Source organism: Crocodylus porosus, unplaced genomic scaffold (assembly GCF_001723895.1).
Source record: "Crocodylus porosus isolate Cpor-Errol unplaced genomic scaffold, CroPor_comp1, whole genome shotgun sequence".
Taxonomy (NCBI): Eukaryota; Metazoa; Chordata; order Crocodylia; family Crocodylidae; genus Crocodylus; species Crocodylus porosus.
The window spans coordinates 48,865,485-48,888,280 of NW_017728909.1; the positions used below are offsets into that span (position 1 = coordinate 48,865,485).

At 41.5% G+C, this 22,796-nt stretch overlaps 1 protein-coding gene across 1 annotated transcript in view; it reads left to right on the plus strand.

The window, feature by feature from the left end:
* The window catches only part of POC5 (POC5 centriolar protein), a 54,993-nt gene that overhangs the window by 27,184 nt on the left and 5,013 nt on the right, over nucleotides 1-22,796 (plus strand). The window contains exons 4-9 of the mRNA XM_019532226.1: nucleotides 7,641-7,825; nucleotides 10,242-10,418; nucleotides 13,412-13,516; nucleotides 15,111-15,290; nucleotides 17,332-17,494; nucleotides 20,695-20,813. Of these exons, the coding sequence (XP_019387771.1) occupies nucleotides 7,641-7,825; nucleotides 10,242-10,418; nucleotides 13,412-13,516; nucleotides 15,111-15,290; nucleotides 17,332-17,494; nucleotides 20,695-20,813 (929 nt within the window). The remainder of the gene's footprint in view (nucleotides 1-7,640; nucleotides 7,826-10,241; nucleotides 10,419-13,411; nucleotides 13,517-15,110; nucleotides 15,291-17,331; nucleotides 17,495-20,694; nucleotides 20,814-22,796) is intronic.

Consider the following 22,796-nt stretch of genomic DNA (forward strand, 5'->3'; position numbering starts at 1 on the left):
GGCCCTTGACCACCTTGGTCCATGCCCCTGACTGGGCAGAGCGGGAGGTCCCAGAGTCCTCCTTAGTTGTGGAGGGAGACGGAGCTCTCCCCTGTGGCTCCTGGGGGAGAAGGGCCTGGCATAAGAGTGAATTTACCTCGGATATAAAAAAATTGGTATAAAAGGGTCATTGTGTAAGAGCAAATTTGCATGTACAGAACCTGTATAAAATGAGGGAAACCTGTATCAGAGGAACTGCAAACTGAATACATTCTTAAATTATTTGCCTGAAATATCTGCAGTTTCTGTGAATGAAAATCTGTTTTCCTGCCCAACCATTCTGGCAAACATTGGCATGAATATTAACAACTGGAGGAGGGGGAAGATAATAGAAATACTAAGTTCCTTCTGTGGGATTTGAGTATTTCTATTTGTATCCAACTCTAAGGTCTCCAGTAGTTACTACTATGCAGGACAGAGTTGGCAAGCAAACTTCAAAATCCTGGAGAAGGAGACAAACGAGATCTCTTTGGAAGGAAGAGCTATTTTTCAGCTAATCTGCAAATTGGAGTAGCTAATTACCAAGATCACCTTTAAAAATCTGGCACAAAGCCACAGCTTTCCTCTGGACAAAGTCCTAGTGGACTCTAAATAAGAACTAAATGCACTGACCTGTGATTAACTAACAGTATGAACCTCCCTGAAAGCTACTATTGATGCATAGGGTGCTACAGTTGAGTCTGTGGCAACAGTAATTACTATGCATCATGCCTCCTGACTACAATGAACTGTGCAACAGAAATTCAATGCCAGATGATTCACAACCACTTTCAGGGGTTTCCTTTAAATGTCTATTTATGACATGTTGAAGGTTGTTTCAAGATTTCCCTTCACATCTCAAGGGGCAGTTATACTCTGAAATATGGTAAAAGGCATGATGTCCTTGGCAGTAACAGTTATTCAGGGTGATTCCAAAATAGTGTTCATCTATTCTTGTTTCAAACAAGAAAGTTAGAATGTGGATATAATTAGGGACCAACCCAAACTGCGGCAAGATGAAGGTATTTTCACGGGCCATTTCCTGCATGCGGAGCCAATTTCACAGTCTTTTCACAGTGAGCTCTCCCTCGCTGCAGATTGGCCAAGGGGCCCCAGCAGCCCTGCTTTGTGCTGCTGATAGGCCAAAAGACTAATCACTCAACTTCAGATAGCAGCATTGCTGTAGCGTTGCATGTGGCTTCTTAAACGATGGCTCTGAAACCCATTTGCTTTCCTGATTTGCGACTTCACTGAGCCTACATCGCTAGCTCAGCCTCTTAGTAGCTCTCTCTCAAACCACATGCTCTATCACTGCAGGGGTCACAAGGTTTTTTTTGTATTTTGGTAAGCTTTATTTTTCAGGCAATTTAAAATCATGGCAAACGCCTTTTTTCAGTGATTCTGTGAAAATTGTGAAACTGCAGTTTAAGGAGGTCCCTAGATATAACAAACAAAGCCAGGCAGCTGTACACTGGCATTTTAAGAGCTGAAGGATAGACAAGCCAAAACTCAATATTGCTGTGCTGATAATAGTAGGCTTTGAGCACTGTGATAGCTGGGATTGTCCAGGAAATGTATGAGACACAAGGGTGTTTTGTAGCCAATTCTTGGTCCAGTAAAATATATTGCAAAAAAAATCAAAACAAACAAAAAAAACCCTTTGCCATATCTGATTTTCGTGTTAGATAAGAGGTTTATTTAGAGAAGATAGTCCTTAACTGATTACTTAAATAGGTTCTCCTAAAATTATTAACTATATTTAATATCCTATTAGGGGATTTCTGACATTTTTACTCCATTCTGCTTTGCTCTCGTTTGATCATTACCTGTTCAGTTAGGAAAATAAAATCTTCAAAGCAGGGCCCCAACTTTTATTTTAACTGTATGTAAAGCCTAATGCATACCTGTTCTGTATTCAGTATTAGCATAGGTCTACACTCAGAATGTAGTGTAGTGTGAAGATACTGATGGGAGCTCTGAACTGAGTACAGGCTAATTTCCCTTGCTTCTTGGCAGGATAAACTAGTGTGTGCTGAGCTCCCTTCTGCCCCAGATAGCTCAGGGACTGATTTTAAAGGTGTCCTGGGTGTCTCTGCACTATGCTGAATTCATTCATCTAGGCTTTAAAATGAAGACAGTTGGAATTGCTATTAGTACATAATGCCTTCTAGAACACAGCCTGGTTTGTGGGGTATGGGGAGGGGGTCACTGCTTTTTAAATAGTTTTGAGGCACGTGGAAGAGAAGCAATAGCATTCAAGATGGACTCTACTGACATAGCATAGTGTTTTTGTAGATTGCCAGTTACTAGTAACTTTTTCTTTGATGCAGTGAATCTAACAATAAACAATATTTTTACTAAAAACTTTGTCAAGGAAAGAAAAAAAAAAAGTGCTGTTTAAATCCAATGTCCAGATGGTTTTCAAATTTAAAATCTAAATTTAATTTCCTGTTCAGTTAACTAAATCTAAAAACTTATGAGTTGGGAGTAATAAATTATGTGTAGCAGAGATGTAGAGTAGTGACTCATCCAACAACGTGGAGATGTCAGCTCTTTAGTTTTGGCACTCATTTTGACCTATTATGTTCCAGAGAAAATTTATAAATGCCAGCTTCATAAATTAAAAACAATAACAAGGTACTCAACTGGATCTATGCTGCCAGAGTGCTTGTGAACATAAGATCTCCAGTACCTTCCTGTCCCACCTTTCTCTTTGCCTCCCATCAACCCTCAGAATCCTATACAGACGTAATCTTCAAATTCCTCCAGTGGGCAGACATATTTTTTTTACATGGAGAAACATGGATGGAGAGCCAAATCCTAATCTTATTTATAGGCAGACAAGGTTCTTTGGATAAATCCAATATCTTTTACTAGACCAACTCAATCAATCTATGTCCTTAGACCAACACAGCTACAACCTACACCCCTGAAACATGGAAGATATTTAATCTCATTTATACTGGTATAAATTGGGATTAAAGCAGTCTAACCTTCTGTTAAACTTGCACATCTGAACTCAGAACCCGGTGCAGAGATATTAAGTGCTCAACTAAACCCCTGAGCCCAACCTGAGGTAAAGAGTGGTGTGCAGGTGCACTGTCTCAGGAGACTTGGAAGGAATTGCAACCTGGCTTTGCAGAGTCGGATTCTTGTAGCTTGAAGAAATGAAGTGAGGTAATTTCAGGTCTGCCCATATGCTCATACAGAAATACTGGGTAGGCAGCCTTACTGTCCCCACCTATTCTTATCCCCCTTGTCAGGAATCCTAACATTCTTTCCTGTAATCGCTGTAAACCTGACAACTTCCTTTACTGCCTTGGGTACCCTGAATACAGATTTCCTGGCTCCCAGCCCTATAAGTGGTCCACCAGAAAATGTCATGGATCAAGTGAACACAGGATTCAAGACAAATATTACTGGTAATTCCATCCTCTATCCCTTTGTATATCCTGGGTGCCTTATTTGGGAAGGTCTGTTTTTTTCCCCCTGCAGTTGCCATATGAATGGATCTTTGAGCTGTTAACTTCCCCTTCTCCAATAAGAAATGATTAGCACTAACTATTTGACATATTTACTTAAATACAAGAGGAGGTTCCCCCCAGTCAGCAGAGGGGGGAAGCCCCTTGTCTTATATTTGAAAATATGGAAACCTCATTAAATAAATTGCTTATCATTAAACTGATGCCAAAAGCAGCATGTGCTCAGCAATGGAAACCAACTATGAAGTTGATTTAAATGCAACCAACACTGAGCATAACTATAAAACACGTGGCCCATACTGGAGAAACATACTGATTTTTTTTTTTCTTTTCTTTTTGCAAAATTATATATACAGTAAAAGCTCCATTAACTGGCACCTTACAAGCAGGCATGTTCTATTAACCGGCCTGCTGGCTCGTAAAGTAAAGCGAAACTGGAAGTGCCCACCATGGCACTTCTGGTTTCTCCGAGCCCCCCCACAGCTTGGGGCAAAGCAGCCTGTGCTGCTGAGCCCCCACTGCCCAGGGCATAGCAGGCTGTGCAGGGCCCACATCCCTGTCCCTCAGGGCCTGCGGGGGGGTTGGCAGTGCCACAGGAGGGTTGGCAATGCCGTGGGAGGGGCGGCGGTGCCCCAGACACAGCGGGAGAAGCAGCAGCCCAAACAGGCAAAGACTCCTGTTCAGGCCACTCAGTTAACCAGCATGTTTTGTTATCCGGCACCCCCCATTCCCCATGGGTACCGGATAACAAAGCTTTTACTGTATGTAATTTAAGTGAACCACAGCAGTCACAAAACAGGTTGGTAGAAGTATCATTTATATTTATATTTAATCTATACTTCTACCAACCTGTCTTGTGACTGCTGTGGTTCACTTGATAATCCAAAAACACCTTTACAGTTAGACCACTCTTAGTCCTGTTACAAAAACCATGCCTACATGCCTGCATACCCTTCACTGTCACCTTTTAACCATCATAATTGCACAAAGGACTACCTCAGTGTCTTTCCCACACCCCTTCCCAACTTCTCCACCTGTTTGCCTAGTCCTTTCACTTGTCATTGTATTCATCATAGTTTCTGTCATCACCCTAATTGACAGCCTATCTGAACACAATATATGGTAGTGCCCATTGAGCACAGTTCCCTTCAGCACCAACTCTATTTTTTTAAACCATGATGAGCCACTGCATTTCACATATTTCAACCTCCTCTTCACTCCCACAGCTGGACTGTTCCTTTCTTTCCCATTTCCATGATTCCTGTTTCTTCACCAGCCTTAAATGCCTCGCAAACATCGCCTAATGAAACAACAAACAGTTCACCCAGAGTCCCTCTGTTGGCCCTTCTCTCAGCCTGTCACATATGATTAGTGTGGTCCTGCCTTCTGTGAGGTGGAGCCAGACCAGGTTGCCTTGTGTTTGATCTGCGTATAATTTTTTGGAGGATCCCAGAACCCATGACAAGAACACCTTGTTCCATTCACAAGGGATGGGGCTAATTAGCACATGGATCCTTTGGGGAGGGGGTACCTGGAGTGCACACACAGGCTGAGCTGTGGGGTCACCATGGTTTGAGTTTCTATTGACTCTGCTGGGGCCCAGACCAGTGAACCATATGGTAAATCATGAGCCTTTTGGTTTTGGACTAATATCATGCATATGTATCTGGGTCCATGGAGGGCCTTACGGCTAAGGGCAAGCAAAACTCGGGGGCATCCAAACACCAAGCCTCCAGGTTTGTGCTTGCATGTAGTATGCCCACCAAAAGATTTTGGAAATATCTGTCGGCCCTGGTGGAGGTGGAAGATGTTTGCCAGTTGTAGGGCCACTATGGGTCTGGACTGACTCATAGATTTGGACTTGATTTGACTGATTTGGCTTAGAACACAAAAAATGTCTTTAATTTAAAAAATAGTTTGTGCTATATATGAGTAGGTACAAAGGTGCTTCTTAAAAGTGTGTTTATGGAGCACCTGTGCTAAAACTTGTAGCAGTTTCCAAAGTAAAATGCATCATTTCTGGATGAATGAAGTCTGAGTACTATATGCAAATTCCTACAGGTATGTTTCTTCCAAGGTCAGTGTTTTCAAATTTGCTTCTCACCTGCATGTGCTCAGTGCAAGCCTACTGGGAGAGTCTGTTGGTAAAGAAGGGGAAGAGGCTGCAGGGGGAAGAAGGTGGGAGAGGCAAAGGACAGGGGTCCACTTGACCCAACCCATTTATTTTCCCTGCTGTTGTAGTGGGAGGGGGACAAATTCAAAGCAAATCTCCAATAATTAGATTATGAGCCTGGAAACTGTAGCAAATGTATAAATTTTCCGTATATAAAATCCTAATTTTGGGGCATTGTTTTATAGTCTAGTAAATATGGTATTTCCCTCTAGTGTATGTTTCTTTTTACCTATGTGTTATATCATCAGACATTTTTACATGTATATTTTGTGGTAGCAAAAATTCTCTTAGTAAACAGAATGTGTAGAATCCAGATGATATCCTCCAGCTTTCACAACTCAACTTGTACCAAGCTGTAACATGAGACATCACGTTGCTTATACTCATAGCTACATAACAGTTCAATACTAAATGTTTGAGGTTTACTCTTGCTTGTTTATAAAGAACGACTGTTTTTTTTAACAAAGCTGATCTCAGCTGTAATGTTTATATAGCAGAAATCTACTAGTGGATAGGCTGTCAGAATTCCCTAAACCTTTGTCCAGCTTCCAAACATCCACTTCAGTGATCTGTTCCATTTTACACATGCTCTTTATGAAAAATATTTTTCATTTTCCTGAATTGGGTAAAGTCTGATCCTATTTCATACCCTGTTCATGCCCTCATCCCTTTGAATTCAATATGTATTTGTATTTCAGTGGCACCAAGTGTGTGTGAGGCAGGCTGTGTTGTGTTAGACACTGACCAAAACAGTCAAGAGCCTGCCTCAAGAACTTCCAAGTTTTAAATAGACAAGAAAATCAAAGACTGAGAAAACAGTATATTTGTATCATTTCACAGATGAAGAACCAACACAGAGAAAATCAGATCTGTTTGCTATTTATTGTGGTTTATGTGGATAAATAACTGGAGGAATAGCTTTAAAGGCATTACAAACATGCAAGATAAAGGTGCCTGTCATGAGGAGGTTATAATGCATGTCAGGTATATTTGAAACCTAGGAAATGATACAGAAAATGCTGAGTGAAGTGTATATAGAACTCTGTTTAAGATAACTTTTTATGTGACTTTCAACAAAAGGAGGTTTTTTTGTTTGATTTTCTTGTAAAAATAGTTTTTTAAGGCTACCAAATGTGCTTAGTATATAAACACTATTGTTGGACCTATATGCAACCTTGAAAGCTTCTGACTTTCAGGGGAACAATATTTTGACTTTGGAACCATAGTTCGTTCCTTCTTGGAGCAAAACTGAATGCTGTTTTTTAAAACGTTTGTCCGTTCAAGGGTTTTGGGTTGTTTCCAGTCACTCAGCAGAGACTCCCTATGCCTGAAGAAGGGTGGTGATTGTACCTGAAATCTTGCAAAGAACTTTTTTCCAACTACTCAGTTGGCCTAATAAAAGATACAACATCAACTCAAAGAACTGCCTGCCTACATCTCTTCAAGGAGAGGCATAACAAGGAGGGTTTGCACCCTGGACAAAGATGGCAGGAAAGAGAGCAGGGTTGAGGGAGGGTGCAGGAGTCACTCAGGCTGAGAACATCAAAACAGCCCCTGGCTATGTTGTTGCTGCTGCCACCACTACATACTGTACCCACCTCATCTCTTCCTCCTAGAGCAGCAGCAGCAGGCTGTCTGTGCACGGGTTACTGCTGCTGTAAGAGCAATGCCATGGGGCTGTCTTTGCTGTTGGGAGATAGACTTTCCAGGAATGGGGCAAAATTCTGGCACCCCTCCTAAGTTGGTGCCCTCCTGACCCTAGTTACACTACTGCCTTCAAGGCATCCATTTGAATTGGGTTTATATGCACAGGAAAAGGAGGCTGCTGGCAACATGGGTCTTTTGTGTGTCCACTTCTGACTTGTATCCTTAATGTATGAGTTAGGTCCTTCAGAGAATCAGCTTTTAACTTTTTGTTTTGTCTTGTTTGTTTGTTTTTGTTTTCTGTTTTGTAATTTTAACACCAGTGAAGGAATCTTCCCAGGCAGACATGGAAGGACTTTGTCCAGTTCATTCAGGAGAGATTTCTTCACCAGGGTCCTCATCTACTCCAAGAGAGATCAATGAAACTGCAGTGACAGAATTAACTGTTCCAGATGAAAAAGTGACCCAGATAGAAAGCATCCTTGATCTCTGGAGTGGAAGTCTTAAGGTATCAAATCTGTGCTAAATTAAACCTTATAAGTGATGTGGGTGTCTGTTTATTGATGTGGAATTTGTACCATTACAGGGGAAAACTTAATCTGAATACACTGGGAAACTGGTACTCTTTTTTTTTTCTGAGGATGTAGGCCCCTATAAGGTAGGTCTCACATGTGTGAACTTGGAATGTTCTAAAGTGCCTTGTCCATCAGGACTATGCATTAGGGCTGTGCAAAGCTTCAGTTGGTGATTCGATTTGGAGGAGATTTGCCCTTACCTGGTGGCCGAATCCGGATCGAATTAAGGGATCAGTTTAAAGGTCCGAATTGATTCAAAGCTCTCCAAATCTTCAGAAAGATTTTAATCCCCAACCCCCCGCTCCCATAGCCCCCACAATGGCTGCACCTGCCTGCCCTAGCTCCCAGTACTTTAAAGAAAAGCTCTGTTGCTCACCAGATGCTGCCGGGTGGGAGGCGATCCCCACTGTCTCTCACTGCCCCACACTGCATAGGGGGCTCTACACAAGTCCCCCGACCCCCAGCCCCCCCCCATAGGTGCCCCTCTTGGGCTAGCTCCGGCCCTTTAAGAAAAAAAAAAAAGCCGAGAAAAGCCCCTGGACTCTCTGCTCCTGCAGCAGCCTCGGGGCTTTGGGGGCTTGTGCAGAGCCCCCCACATGACATGGGGCAATGTGGGGCAGCAGGGATTGCACCCTGCCAGCAGGAACAGTGAGTCTGGGGGTTTTGTAATTTTTCTTTTTTTTCTTAAAGGGCCAGAGCTGGCCTGGGCAGGGCACCCGTGGGGGGGCTGGGGGAGTGAGGAAGGAGTTAGGGGGCTCATGCAGAGCCCCCCATGCAATGGGGGGCAGCAGCAGCACCTGGTGAGCACTGGGGGGGAGGGTTAACAAGTGCTGGGGGACTTGGGTGGGTGAAGCGGCCATTGCGGTGCTGGGAGAGGGGCGGGGGATGGGCCTGGCTTGGCTGATTCAGAGATTTGGCTGCTGAATTGAATCACTGGCCCCCAAATCAGCCAAATCTGAATCTGAAGTGAAGGCTAGCCACTTCACACAGGCCTATACTATGCAAGTGTCCTAAGCACTGACTTGTAGACCAGAGGTTCCTAATCACTGGGTTGCAGCCTGATACCGGGCCATGAAGGGTTAGCTGCCAGGTCATGGCACAGCAGGGCAGCCCTGGGAGGGAGGCAGCTAGCTTCATGCACCCTGTCTTGCTCCTGCCACCATGGCCGCGCCCGTGGAGCAGTTACCAGGGCCTGCATCAAGCTAGGCAGAACCCGCCAGCCCTGCTGGGAGCAGGGGGAATGCAGGTGGGAAAATGCCCAGGGAGGAGGGCAGGGAGGTAGCTCTGCTGCTTGCTCCTAGGGAAGGCAGCAGAGCCCTTTTCCTGGGCAGCCCCAACTGGATCCCCCAAGGCACCACCTGCACAACCCCCTCCCCTGCAGGTCTCCCTGTGCCTGCGGCTGCAGTGCCCCAACCCAATATGATCCTCGCAACACCTCCCCCATGTAAAAATTTAATTTAACTATGTAAGTTAAATTTAAATATGTAAATTAGATACCTAGTTTGCCAAAATTCTTTAAGTGAGCTTACCAGTACACAGTATAAAAAAGGTTGGGAACCACTGCGGTAAACAATCCTAAACTCTCCATTAGACTTTAAATCTGTTAGAGTGTTAGACCTCTCTTGGAGGTCTAATACCACTCTAGCAAATGGAGTTTGGAGTACATGTCACATCTTGTTTACAAAGAAGGCCCAAAGTCCGGTGGAGATCCTAAAAGTTTGAAGAACTGTAGCAAGTTACCTAAAGCTAAAGCAAGAAAGCCAATGGAACTACAGCACTAATCTTGGCACCTGTTGAAGAACCCCCTTCTAGTGTTGATGTTTGTCTTTTAAGAAATACCCTTGTCATTTCTCCTGATAGCATTAGCACCCTTACTAGAGCCAGACTGGATGGTGACATTGTCTATAAGAGAATTATTTTCTTATGTCAAGGCACTATTTCCCACTCTTTCTCCTAGCTTCCTACTTGCTGAGACATTTGTGCTGATAGCCTTGCTGCACATGTCCGCACAACTCCCAGTCAGGCTCTAAGGTTATCCAGACTTCTTATCACAGAATTAGGGACATGTAATATATCCATACTCGGTATTGTTACAGTTAATGGCCTGAATGCTGGTTGGATGCCGACCATCTAAAAGCTCTGCTCTTCACATGTTAAGAGATCTTGGAGAAAAGCAGGAAATCATCCACAAGACAGTTTTATTCCTCCAAGTGGCCATTTCAATGTGTCAGTGCTTGTAAGAACAGATAAGTTGCATGTGAAATGCTGAATTAGCTGCCACATATTCTAAGACCTAAAAGATAATATAATTTTACTCATTTCATTAGTTCCATCCCTTATATGTTCCAGACAAATGTTTTGACTGAACTGAAGAAATGGAAACTTACTTTTATTGAACATCACAAGCTGGAAATGAGACAAGAGAGGGAGAAACATGCTGCTCATGTGAGACAACTGAATAATCAGATGGATAACCTGAGAGAACTGCTACATACTTATGAAATATCTATTGGCAGAAAAGACGAGGTAACAGTTTTCCTATACTACCATTCTTCTATATTAAGAAATTCTGCACCCCACCTTCTCCCTTCCACCCAGCCTTGTTTGTACTTTCACTGCAGGAATTCCTATCGCAGCAGTAAGGCAAGCAGGTAAACAATAAGGTTAGATTATATAGTCAGAAAAGATGACACATTACAAGCTACATAGGATAGAAATCTATAAATAATAGAATTCAACTACTTTTCTGTAAACCACTTGCATAACTTTTTATTTTCTAATAGTAAAGGAAAAAAGTACATGTTGTCTTTTATTTGTAGCTTATCTTTCATTAGAACTGCACTCTTCTGGATTTAATAATTACAAGTTATTCTCCATCACATTATCCTTTACAACAATATTGTTCTAAAAAGTCCCAATTTAAATTTTGTCCAGATTGGATGGATCTCCAAGTGGGAAGAAGTCTTGTTTGTTTAGAGTTTTTAGAGACAGTCTTCTGGAGGGGGAGAGGGGAAGGTCATAATCTGATTATAAAATGAAATAGGCCTATACTTTTTAGAAGTAACATTTTTCTAGCAGTACTTATACCAACTGTCCTGAAATTAACTAGCATACAGGTAGATGTAAAAGTAGTAGGAAAAAGAGAATTCCCTCAGTCATACTCCCAACATAATCCTCTTCTATATGATAATATCTTAAACCTGTGTTTAAGAATACCTAAGTAAATTAAGATTTTAAATCTGATTACTTTGAAAAATGTGTTGGAACTATAATCCTGAAAGAGCATGTGCAGGAAGAGTGAAAGTACATACTCCTGCTGCATTCATTAGACATGCCCCAGTTATAGTGATAATGAACAAACAGTTGCTACAGCTGTGCACACACATCTGGTATTTGCCAGTGCAATTCAGTTTGCCTGCCCAGGACACTCAGGCCCATCATTATTTCAGTCTCTGCTTTTGATTCCATTAAGAACAATTACATGACAAGATCATATTTGCATAACACATCTGGTAATAGTGTCATCAGAAATTATGATTCATTATTAATGCCTCTCCCCACTACCAAATCAAACACATTTCTTCATCTAATTCTGCTTATCACTAGGCTTCATTAGAATGGCAGTACCACTTTATGACTAAATTATAGGTGAGAGTGTCTTCCTTATAGTAGTGCATATTTGATGCAATGAATTACAAGCCACATTGGTCTACCAAGACTGATCTCTAGAAAGCCTACTGCTTCCACTCTTTCCCTATCAGAATTAACTCTTAGACTTCAGGTAGTTTCATTAATTTAAGTGGGCTTTTTTGTTATGTTCACATCCACTATCTAGTTGTATAACAAAAGTAGTATGTGGCTTTGTGCATCTTGCAGGCTATGACAATACTTCCATCAAGAAAATCAAGTTGATACTCCACATACTGTTAAATAAAACATGAGTAAAGTATTTGGTGGTTTTCCTTTTTAATTAACTTGTAAATATGTTATGAAATTGTCTTGTAAATTTATATAAAGTCAGTATTTACACTGAAAAAAGTTAGTTAGCTATGACATGTGAGCAGAGTAGCTTATTCAAGGTAGATTTCATGTAATACAATACTATGGATAGCGATTCTTAAAAAGCTAAAGAATTGGTCTTACTTGACAGATTTTAAATTGGCTTTTATTATTGCAAGTTTTAGTATTTTTTAACATTTTAAACTGAGCTCAATTTTGTGTATTGGTATAGACTTCTTAAACAGTATTGCCTGCAAATTATCACCAGCAGAGCATGTTTTATTGAGATTTAAGAATTCTGCACAATGTACTAGGCAACTGCTTTGATTACAAAGCAACTTCTATACTAATAGCATAGATCCTATTCATGTAACAGATGATTAATAGTTAGTTCATGCAATGAAAGTATAAATGTATTTTAAAGTACTAATCCTTAGAATCTTTCTGTGTGGTAGGCCAGTGTAGTGTACCGGTTGTAATTATGGGGAAATATAATTTTGAGGAAATGAAAGCACTGAGCCAAATTCTACCCCCAGTTATATGGAGGGTTACTGAGGTGTAACTGAGGTCAATATGTGCACTGTAGAAGCTGGCTAAACAAAAAGCTTCCAGAGGTGCTCACTAGTTTAGGATGCCCAACATGTGACATCCATAGGTCTTATATTCAGTTACTGAATCTCTGGTCCTCCTGTTGATTTCAGTTATGGATGTTCACTGTGTCTGAAAATCAGGTCAATTGAATATACAGTAACCAACTGATGAATCTATGAACCACCAATACTGAAAGTTGGTGGAGTCTGAGTGAATTACCCAAGCCTACCTATCAGGTTGGTAGTAGATCCAGAACTAAAACTCTAAACTTCCTGGCCTCAAATCATACTTGATTTAGAAGACAGTGTTGCCTCGTGAGGGGAGAATTTTTGTCTGTACCAGACACTCCACAAGATGCTCTACTTTATAAGATCTTTTAAATAAGAGTCCTAAGTTTTATATTTAGTTTTTAGCAACTTCTCAGCATGACAATTATTTTTTGGCTAGACAGTTTGTATATCCTTTCTGAAGTTCAGGAACTTTTTATGAACACCTCAGTAGGAATCTGAGCCATATGCAGGCAGACTCTCATTTAATACAAATGACAGTTGTTCCTGATTTAGTGTGCTGTTTTTGTAAGTAAATGTTTACGTCTTCCTCTGAGCCTCTGCTTCCCTTTAATTAAATGTTACTGTGATACAGAAGCTTGCAGATGTAGGAGGATAATGACCACTTTGATTTACCATTTTGATGAAAATTGCACTGAAAATTTCCATGAGTGCAACAGGGTCTTTGAATGTTGATGTTGAATGAGCTTTTCCTTGTTTGAACTTTAAATTCTTTTGCATGACATACAAGAAAAAGATATAGTGCAAAGCTTCTGTTAAATATATTTAAAATTTAAAATAACTCAGGCATGCAGTAAACTTTAATCCATTCTACAAAATCATAAAACATCTGTCCAAATAGTGTCAGTATATGTTTTGCAGGTAATTACTAACTTGACTCAGGCAATAGAGAAGCAAAAGGAAAGAATAGAGTTAATGAGAAAATTTACACTGTGGCGGATTCAGCATGTTGAGACCAGACAGCAGGTATGTGCATAAAATATTAGATAAACCTCTGAACTCAAAAGGGTCAGAGTTACTGCAACTCTTTGTTACCATCACAAGAAGTGACAACTCTTATATTTTGATGCATATAACAGAAATTGAATTGATGCTCTCAAGCTTTTTGATAGTAGTGCATTTGTTCTTGGAAACGCTTAGTTGGATAGGGGATAAGTCTGAAACAAAAATAAAAATGATTCCCTGTTTTCATGTTCTCTCTCTTGGGTTTGGACATCTCTTTGTTATTCTGTCTTTTCTTTGGCTTGTTTTAGTCTTACTGAATCTGTTGTTACCACTTAAAAATATATATGTTGGGCACCAGTTGTTTTTAAACAGAATTAGATTTTCTTTAAAATAGTGCTTTTTTGTAAGCATCCAGATGTAGAAAACTAGGTATTAAAAAAAAAAAAAAAAACCAGACAGACATCCAGAACATGTGGTTTTTGGGTTTGGACACATACATTTGGAACCCTTTTGAAACTGTTCATCCAGGGTTCTGGATGAAGCGTTGTTTAAATTGGAGCAGTTTCGCTACGTTTGAATCATTCTTGGCTCATTCACACCTGACGTTTAGAATGTACTGGCTGCTGCCTTTTGGAAATTCCCCTTTTCAAAGGGTCCCAAATGTCCTTACATCCAGTGGTGGAAAAAATTGCTGCTAGATGTGATTCTGGGGGAGAGAGCAGTACAAGCTCTCAGCTTGCAACTGCCCAGTCTTCCCCTGTTCCTTGGACCTTCCCAAAACCAGGGTGATCCGAGTCTGGGAAAAGCGTGGGCTGCTCCAATCCTCTGCCTGTTCCTGGAGCTCTGGAACAGTTGGGCAAAGCCCCTTTGCCCACTTCTTGCACCTGGGTCTCAAGTGAGAGAAGCAGGCAGGGGGCTTGCACTGCTTTTCCCATTGCTCGGGAGCTGAGTGGACAGAGCAGTGGGACAAAACCTACTTCTCACTTCAGGGCTCCCAGTGCCTGAGGAGCTGACAGTGGGAAGATGGCAGCTGCCCCTTCGCTCCCCTCCCCTCCCACTCTGAGAGGGGCAGGAGGAGCTGCTCCCTTTGCCTTCTTCAGACCAGGGTAACTCCAATCTCTAGAAGGCATGGGAGCCTTTCCCTGTGGCTCAGGGACTCCTGGAAACTAGGGAGAGTGAAGCCATGGTAAAGTGTACAAACATTAATTTTCCCAGGAGAAACTTCCAGAAGCAACTTCTAACTGTGAAAGTTGGTTGGAATTGAATTATTTTGTCTCTTAGAACTGCCATTTTGGTCCAGCAGAAACAGCATGAACATTTGTAGATGTCTGGTTTTTACCAACAGAATGGAAATTCTCCTGGTAGAAATAGGATGTCCGTATGTGGCTAAATGTAAATATATCCTTGTTTACCTCCTGGTAACTTGTTCAGTGCCCAAGCATATGCTGCTGCAGTTGTAGGACCGTGTGTGATGTTGTTAGTTTGAATATTGCCGAACTGAGAGCATAAACTGTAGTCTGTTTAATATGTTGTGAAACACTCGCATATACTCTCCTTAAAGAGCATTAAATAGTCAAGAAATATTTATATAACTTGGTAATATTCACTATTCAAGGCATATGCAAATAGACTGGCAGAGAGACAATTCCAAACAGCTTTGATGAAGAGGGTGTGGGCAGCCTGGCGGTCCCTTACTGAAGCAAAATGGAAAGAGAAAGTGGCGAAAGCCTGTCAGTCAAGGGCTGAAGATGTCTGTATTCAGCTTTCTCAGGATTATGAAGCTAAAATTACAGAGGTAAGGGGCTTATTTTAAGTTCCTCTTTCTAAACCAGCTTATGCATTGGTTTTCCACCAGAGTAGTGGGAAGTAGCTGCCAAGTGTGCAGCTGGGAATTTAAGGTACAAGTTCTGCAGCTAAAGCTTTGCTACAGGCTTATATTTTCTGTGCTCCATCTTTTTGCTGTATGAGTTGTACAGTAATATAAACGAAGTCTCTACATTTTGGCTGGAGAGGAAAATATGTCCTATGTACTGTATGAAATACAGATCACTTCACTTATCTGGTAGCTGTTTTCACCTGTCTGCAAATGGTAATCCCATGCCTATGAATAGTGTTGTTTCAGTAGACCTTAATGCATTAATATTTGCTAATTGCTTTCAAATAATCTTTTGAAGACATTATAGAATGCAAGACAGTTATTTTTCAGTTTGTCACTGTACAGTAGATTTTGGTATTACAACTGCTATTCTGTTAAAAGTTGAATTTTTTTTTTTTCCTGTACAAGTCCTAGTCTAAAAATAGTCACACATATTAACACACATTCATTCAGATGAAATAAAGGTTGCCAGCATACTTTGGTGATCCATGTGAGTATTATTTGTCAAGAGAGTTTTATAGTTTGACAGGAAATTAAAAACCCTGGAATTTTATCATATGTCTCCACAGTACAGTGCAGTACTGTGCAGATACCTGAGCTAGGTATTGGAGGAATATAGCCAATAGCTGTGTGGGTGAAACTCTGCCTACATGAATACACCTTGCTTCTGCAGGACTGATTAGCTCATGTGGAGCTTCACTGCTGACACTATCCAGATTAACTTGTTCAGAGCTCTGGCGTCTCTGCACAATACTGCAGTGTGCTGGGTAGACATACTCCTGAGAGTTACAGATTTATTTAACCAGCCCCAGTCACAGTGAAATAACTACTAACTCCTATCCTAGTAGTTACAACTATGTAGTCATTTTGTATGTAAGAACTTAAAGACTGCAGCTTATATGGAGGGACTGTTGATTAAAAAGTGTCAAGAGCCTAAGTCCTTTCTGTGTGACAGTCAATGAGACTTACACTCCTAAATAACTCTCATGTTTTTGAAAATTCTATCTGAAAAATACAGTACTTTTCACTTTGGAAATATAACAAAAGGAAAAAACATCTTAATCTACTGCTTTCTGGATGGATAACTGAGTTTGTCACTTACCAACGCAGACAGCCTCATCCCCTTATAGATGGCTGTAAAAATGATAGCTGTCTGATACAGTGTGGATGCAGTTAAGGGCGGGGGGAGAGGGTGTTTTGGAGTTGTTTTTTTAAAGAAATGGGCTGTTCATGCCAATAACAATGCAAACTATATGTTACAATAGAAAAGCTGCCATCGGAAGATAAAATTAAACTGATTTCTTCCTGACCCTAGCTAGCAATATTTACTGCCTCTTTCCTGCTCCACCAAAATATTCTATAGTACTGCTAGACTGTATTATAGGCATTCTGGTATGGTTGGCGATGGATTCCCAGACTACAGAGATAATTAGTCTGTTTAAGTATGGCAGTTGCTAGGTTTCTCTCCTTATCAGGTGTTTTCGCTAGTTATGGGGACTACATGTTTTATCTTCTTTCTAGCACAACAGACTTTTGTAAGGAAATATTACATTGAGAAAATGAGCTACAGTAAAAGCTTTGCTATCTGGCACCCATTGGGAATGGGGGGTGCTGGATAACAAAATATGCCAGTTAATTGAGAAGCCCGAACAGGAGTTCAGCCGCCACTTCTCCCACCACGTCCGTGGCATTGCCGACCCTCCCGCAGGCCCCAAGGGACAGGGAGGTGGGCCCTGTGCAGCATGCTATGCCTTGGGCTGTGGGGGCTCGGAGAAACTGAAAGTGCCACAGTGGGCACTTCCCATTTCACTTTTACAAGCCGGCATGCCAGGTAATAGAACATGCCACCTTGTAAGGTGCCAGTTAACAGAGCTTTTACTATATTTGGTATTTTGAAAGCTAGTTGAGGATTTGGGGGGGTTTCCTTGTGTTCACAGATAAAGTTTTTTTTTTATTATAGCTAAATACTTCTTTGGAAGAGGCAAAAGCTGAAATCCTGAGACTGCATAGTGAAAGAGAACAATATGAAGACACCATGAAGAAAGCCTTTATGCGTGGGGTGTGTGCTCTGAATTTGGAAGCAATGACCATGTTTCAAGGCAAAGAAAGTAGGCCAGATCACGGTTAGTGCTTCAAGTAGCTGTGGGTGGACTTATTTGGTCTCATTTAAGCAATATTTTCATTTTTATTATGGGGATTTAAATAGCAAGGATGAAAACACCATACTTATTATGGGATCAATTTATTGCTTACTTTCAAAATACAGTGAATACATGATTAAGAGTCCCTTGGAAGTGTAAGTAAAGAATACCTTAATGGTTGATTCTTCAGCAACATATTGCAGTTTTTAAGAGACTGTATAGATGGTTTGGTGGCCATTCTTTTCCCAGCCAGCTGTTTTCCTTCCCTCTTCTAATTCCACTTGTTTTAGAGCTTCAAGGGCAATAAAGTTCCTTAGGTTATGTCTACATTAGTGCTGTATACCAATACTGGCAGTTTCCTGTTCTTATGGGTACAGCTTTAGCGGCAGAGCTAGAGCAAAACCACTTCCCGAAGTGAAACTACCAGCATTAGTAAAAGTGCAGCTTTGCCAGTCTACATCAGGGGCTTCTGCTGGCACAGCTGTATTATTTGCATCTCTAAAAACCCCAGTCCAGTTTAGCTGTGCTGGCTGAAATTGGTAGGGTAGATGTAGCCTTAGTAATAATTTCAATTATTAAACCTAAATTGTTAGCAGGTGTATTTAAATGTCCAGAAGCATCTGAAGACAGGATCCATCCCTCAACAGCCTCAAGTTTTAAATGTAGATGTAATGCAGTAAATTAAGGGGAGAAAAATAGTGAAGGGGAGGAAGTAGAACACAAGTGTCTGCCTGAGTGACTGCACCACCCTGTGAGGCTGTGCAATGAATGTGAGTACCCACTATAGCAAGCAGTCTCTTGAGTAGCCAGAGCACAGCGTGCACTAGGTGGCCAATTTGCATGCTAGGGTATGTATGATAGCAAATTCGCTTTATATCTACTACTGTTCAGAGTGAGGATATAGATAAGCAGCATATATTTAAATCTTTGGAATCTTCTTAGTCAGGTAGATTTTTAATGGAGTTATTTTTCAATGGTGAAACTTGAAAATAAATGGCAAGGACACTGCCAGGTACTTCAGTACTTAACTCAGTGAAAAGTAACAGTACTAAACTATCTCTTGGAAAAATAACACTTCTCTGGCTTCCATTTTGTGACCTTTCATCTTCTAGAACACAAGCTAATAGTGTATTTCATCCACTGACTTCCAAAGCTTCAGTGTTAACAGAATTCTGGGAATGGGATTTAACCTCAGCTCCTCCTACTCGCCAGGTGGCTGCTTCTGCAGCAACAGAGCAAACAGAATTAAAACGATGTTGGGAGCATTCAGGCTCAAATTTGTTTATTAGCGAGCAGGATTCAGTTAGGTAAAACAAACTCAAACTCAAGGCATTAAACTAAAGAACATTCTCTACTAAAATCAATTTAGAACTGGGGACTTAAAAACTGCACATCCTGAGCCTTTCCAGGGCACTCTTCAAAAAAGGAACCCAAAATAAAGTGTGTTTTCTATTTATCAAATATACACTGTACATACAATCTTTTTAATGTTTCATGATTGTAAGCATCATAGATGAAGAAACTCGGCTTTTGTAGTGCATGGAAATTTATAGATTCTGTAGCTTACCATACATCTCCCCAGTTACTTATTGATAATTAATTGTTTGTGGAAGGAGGATGGATGTAAAGACTCAAAATTTCTGGCAAAATACTAAGGAGAAAGTGCCTGGAAAAGGCCATTAGAACCTGTAAATAAAACCGTTGATGGGGCTCAATAGCATTAAGGATGTTAAATATCTTCAGGTAGACAGGTTTAGATTGGATTAAAAAAAATCTTCTCAGAGACTTTGGGCCAAGCCAGCTGTTAGGTGTACATACAATGACAATAGAGACTGAAGATGCATATTTCTGAGCAGAATTTGGCCTCCTCATTTGACTTTTGGAAAATTATCAATGCATAATGCCCCTAATAGATACATTTAGATATGTTGGGACTAATATAAAACCCTACTGTATAATATTGCAAACAGTACTGTAAATATATACAGAGAAAAGAGTCTTTAAAGAAAATGACATCAGCGAAAGAGCACATATATGTCATTACTAAAAACTAGGGTTGGCAAACCGGTTAATTGACCAGTTAATTATTGTCAGTTGATCAGTCAATTGGCTGCATATTTTTTGACCAATCATAGATTAGAGCGATTTTACAAAAAAACTACCCTTTGTAGTTTTCTTGACAGAAATATAATTTTTATATTTTTGACACTTTTTAATGGAAAAATTGTGTTTTTCTGTGTATTATATGGACCTATTGGCAATTTTTTACAATTTTGACCAGTCAGTTGACTGAACTTTATTTGCCTTGTCAAATATCCAAACCTACTGAAAACATTTATAAGTTACGTTTATAAGTAGTATGCACTGGGCCTACAGTATATATTGGCTCTTCCTATGTTCAAGCAAAAGCAAAAAAAAATTTTTGTGTGTGTTTTCATTTCTTTCCTGAGACTGGAGACATGTCCTGCTCACTGCATTACTCCCATTGGTTGGTTAAAAAAGCATTTAAGTGGGGACTAAACTAGTGAGTATACCTTGTTCTAAAACTTTGAGTGACAAAATTACAACTACCACACGGTGTCACTGTAGTCTATGGAATGATGAAAACATCACTGCCTACTATGAAAGTCCACCCTAGAAATCAGAGGTGAGGGCAAGCAAGTAAATGAGAATGTGCCCCTAGCTGCTTCACAAAGACTGCACAGGTGGAAAGAAAAGGGCAAACCTCTTTAGAAAAGAGAACAGGTGTATTCTCTGGGTTTGAGCTCCATAGTGCAGGAGTATGGTGCCACTGAGAGTCAGTTATGCCTCCCTGCACTTACAGCTGCTCAAGTCTCTTGTTAGTTAAGTAGCCTTTTATCCTACTAACATAGATTCCCTAAAGGACCTTATACTGGTGTAGCAGAGCTCCAGCATGTCACCTTTCCCCACTGTGCCCCATATACTATGATAAGAGCAAAGGGACAGTGGGTGTAACAGAGAATTTGGTGTCATGATATTTGCACCTTTCTGAGAATAGAGTAGAAATACAAGAAGAATATCTGCATAAGAGTAGACTGATCCTTTTAATTAGATTATACACAAATCCCAAGGGAACAGTAAGGTTTTACTATGACTCATCTCTCTCCTTAGGGTTTTCTAGGTCCCATGCTCATTGCTTGAATTTGTGTTTCTAATAATAGATGCAGTAAGCAGAAGAGAAGATACTAGTTCCAGTGCGCCTGGGAGGCTCCCTCCTTCCCAATTTGATCCACCATCACTACCACCTCCAACAGCAGCCATCATTCAGACAGAAGGAATTGTAAGTATTGTAGCAGGAACAGACTTCATGTGTTGTTTAGTGAGGACACAGAATAACTCAGGTATTACAAGAATGTTCAGAGTGTGTCTACACAGCACAATACAGCATCTGCATCAAGCCATGTACACGTTGCCAAGTGACGTAAGGTCAGATATTAGATGGTGTTGCATTTGATTTCCCTTTTATTCTCCAGTAAACTTTTTCTTTTCCTAGAATTTTCAAACCAGTTAAGCAAGTTACAGCCTTGAGCAGAATTTTTTTCCTAAAGTATCTTTTGAGAAAAGTTGCTGAGAGTTTTTTTTTTTGCAGAAATACCTGAACTTAACTTATTGCAAGAAAATAGAAAGTAACGTTAAAGGTTTAAAAGCTAATTGTTAGAAACATAGGCTAGATACAGATGTTACAAGTATCACACTTTAATCATGCAGAAACCACTCTAAAGCCATAACTGAACAGACGTTCACAGCTCTTAGAGCACAATTCACCATTTTTAAAGCATTCTAAGTTAACCCTTGATGGATGAGGTGTTAGACTTAAGCACTGTTAGAGCACTTTGTTGAACATTTATGCCAGATCCCATCAAGGGTTAACCTGTACAGTGAGATTGCACAGGGCTGCTGCTCTAGCCTTGGGCAGACCTCTGCCCAAGGACCAGGCCAGTCCCACCTCCCTGGCCAACCCAAGTCAGTGACAGCCTCTGATCCCAGCCCCACCTCCTTCCTCCAGCCAGCTGTAAGCTAGGGATATAAATATCGTTTAAAAAATATTTGTTTAAGCTCCTCTAATTATATCAGTTAAACAAATGATAACAGTGGACACAGCTGCTGCTGGGAGCCACTACAGAAAGGCCAGGCAGTTTCAGGTGGAGGGCCGCTTACTGAGTTTTGGCAAGTCATTGAGGGCCTCATGACAGGCAGCCAGGCACAAATAAATTTTAATTTTCTAAATTTTGTAGGGGCCCCGTGGGCTGGATAGAATGGCCTGGCAGGCTGCATCCATCCGGTGAGCCACATTTTGCCCACCCCTGTGCTACAGGCTCCCAAGAACCCTTTGACTGGGAGGAAGACAGGAGGAGGCAAGCTAAGCCATACAACACAGCCCACATGAAGCCCTGCACTGGGAGGGAGGGAGCACCTGTGAATGAGCAGCTAATGGCTCAGTTGTTGAGTCATTAGGCTGCTCACTGTTTTCCTCATTAACTAGTCTCCATAGCCCCTTCTCCCTCCCCTCCTGTCTGTCCTGCCTTCTGCTTCCAGCTGGTGCACTGGGTGGGTTCCCTTCCCTGCCAGACTGTGGCCACCCTGAGCTAAAGGATAACCAGTAAGCTAAGTGGTTATCACTGCACTTCTCAGTAAAATGTTTAATTGTTTAACCTTTTACATCCCTTCTCCGAGCCATGTTCTGCTGGGGATTGGGAGAAGGGAAGGAGGGAAGTCTCTCTCCCTGCAGCTGCTTTGGCCCCATTTCCCAACACAACCTGGCCAGAGGGGCTGCACAGGTAGGGGTCCGGGGTCTCTCTCCTCACAGCAGCCCTAGCTCAATGGCACATGGCTGCCAAGCTGGAGAGGGATATGGGGAAAGGGGTTTGGTCTCTGTGTCCCCACAGCAGCTCTGGCCCTGCAACAGAGCACTGCCTGGCCAGGACTGCTGCAAGGACACAGTGCAGCCCCCCGTGGACTGGGCAGAAGGACTGCCCAGCTGTTGGGGAAAGGATCCAGATTCTCTCTCCTCACAGCAGCCCTGGCCCTGTGGCCTGCTGCTACCTGGCTGGGGGAGGGGTCTCTCTCTCCCTCCAGCTGCTGATGACAATGGTCAGCTGGTGGGAGGGCAGGGGCTGGGGAAAGGGGCCACTCTGGCAGCCTCCTGGGAGGCATGTGGTAGCACCCCCAGTAGCCAGTGCAGGTAGGCAGTGAGGCTTCCACACCTCCCTCTCCAAAAGCAAACATCTGTTCAGTTCACTTGTGCTCTAACTTATAGCAGTTT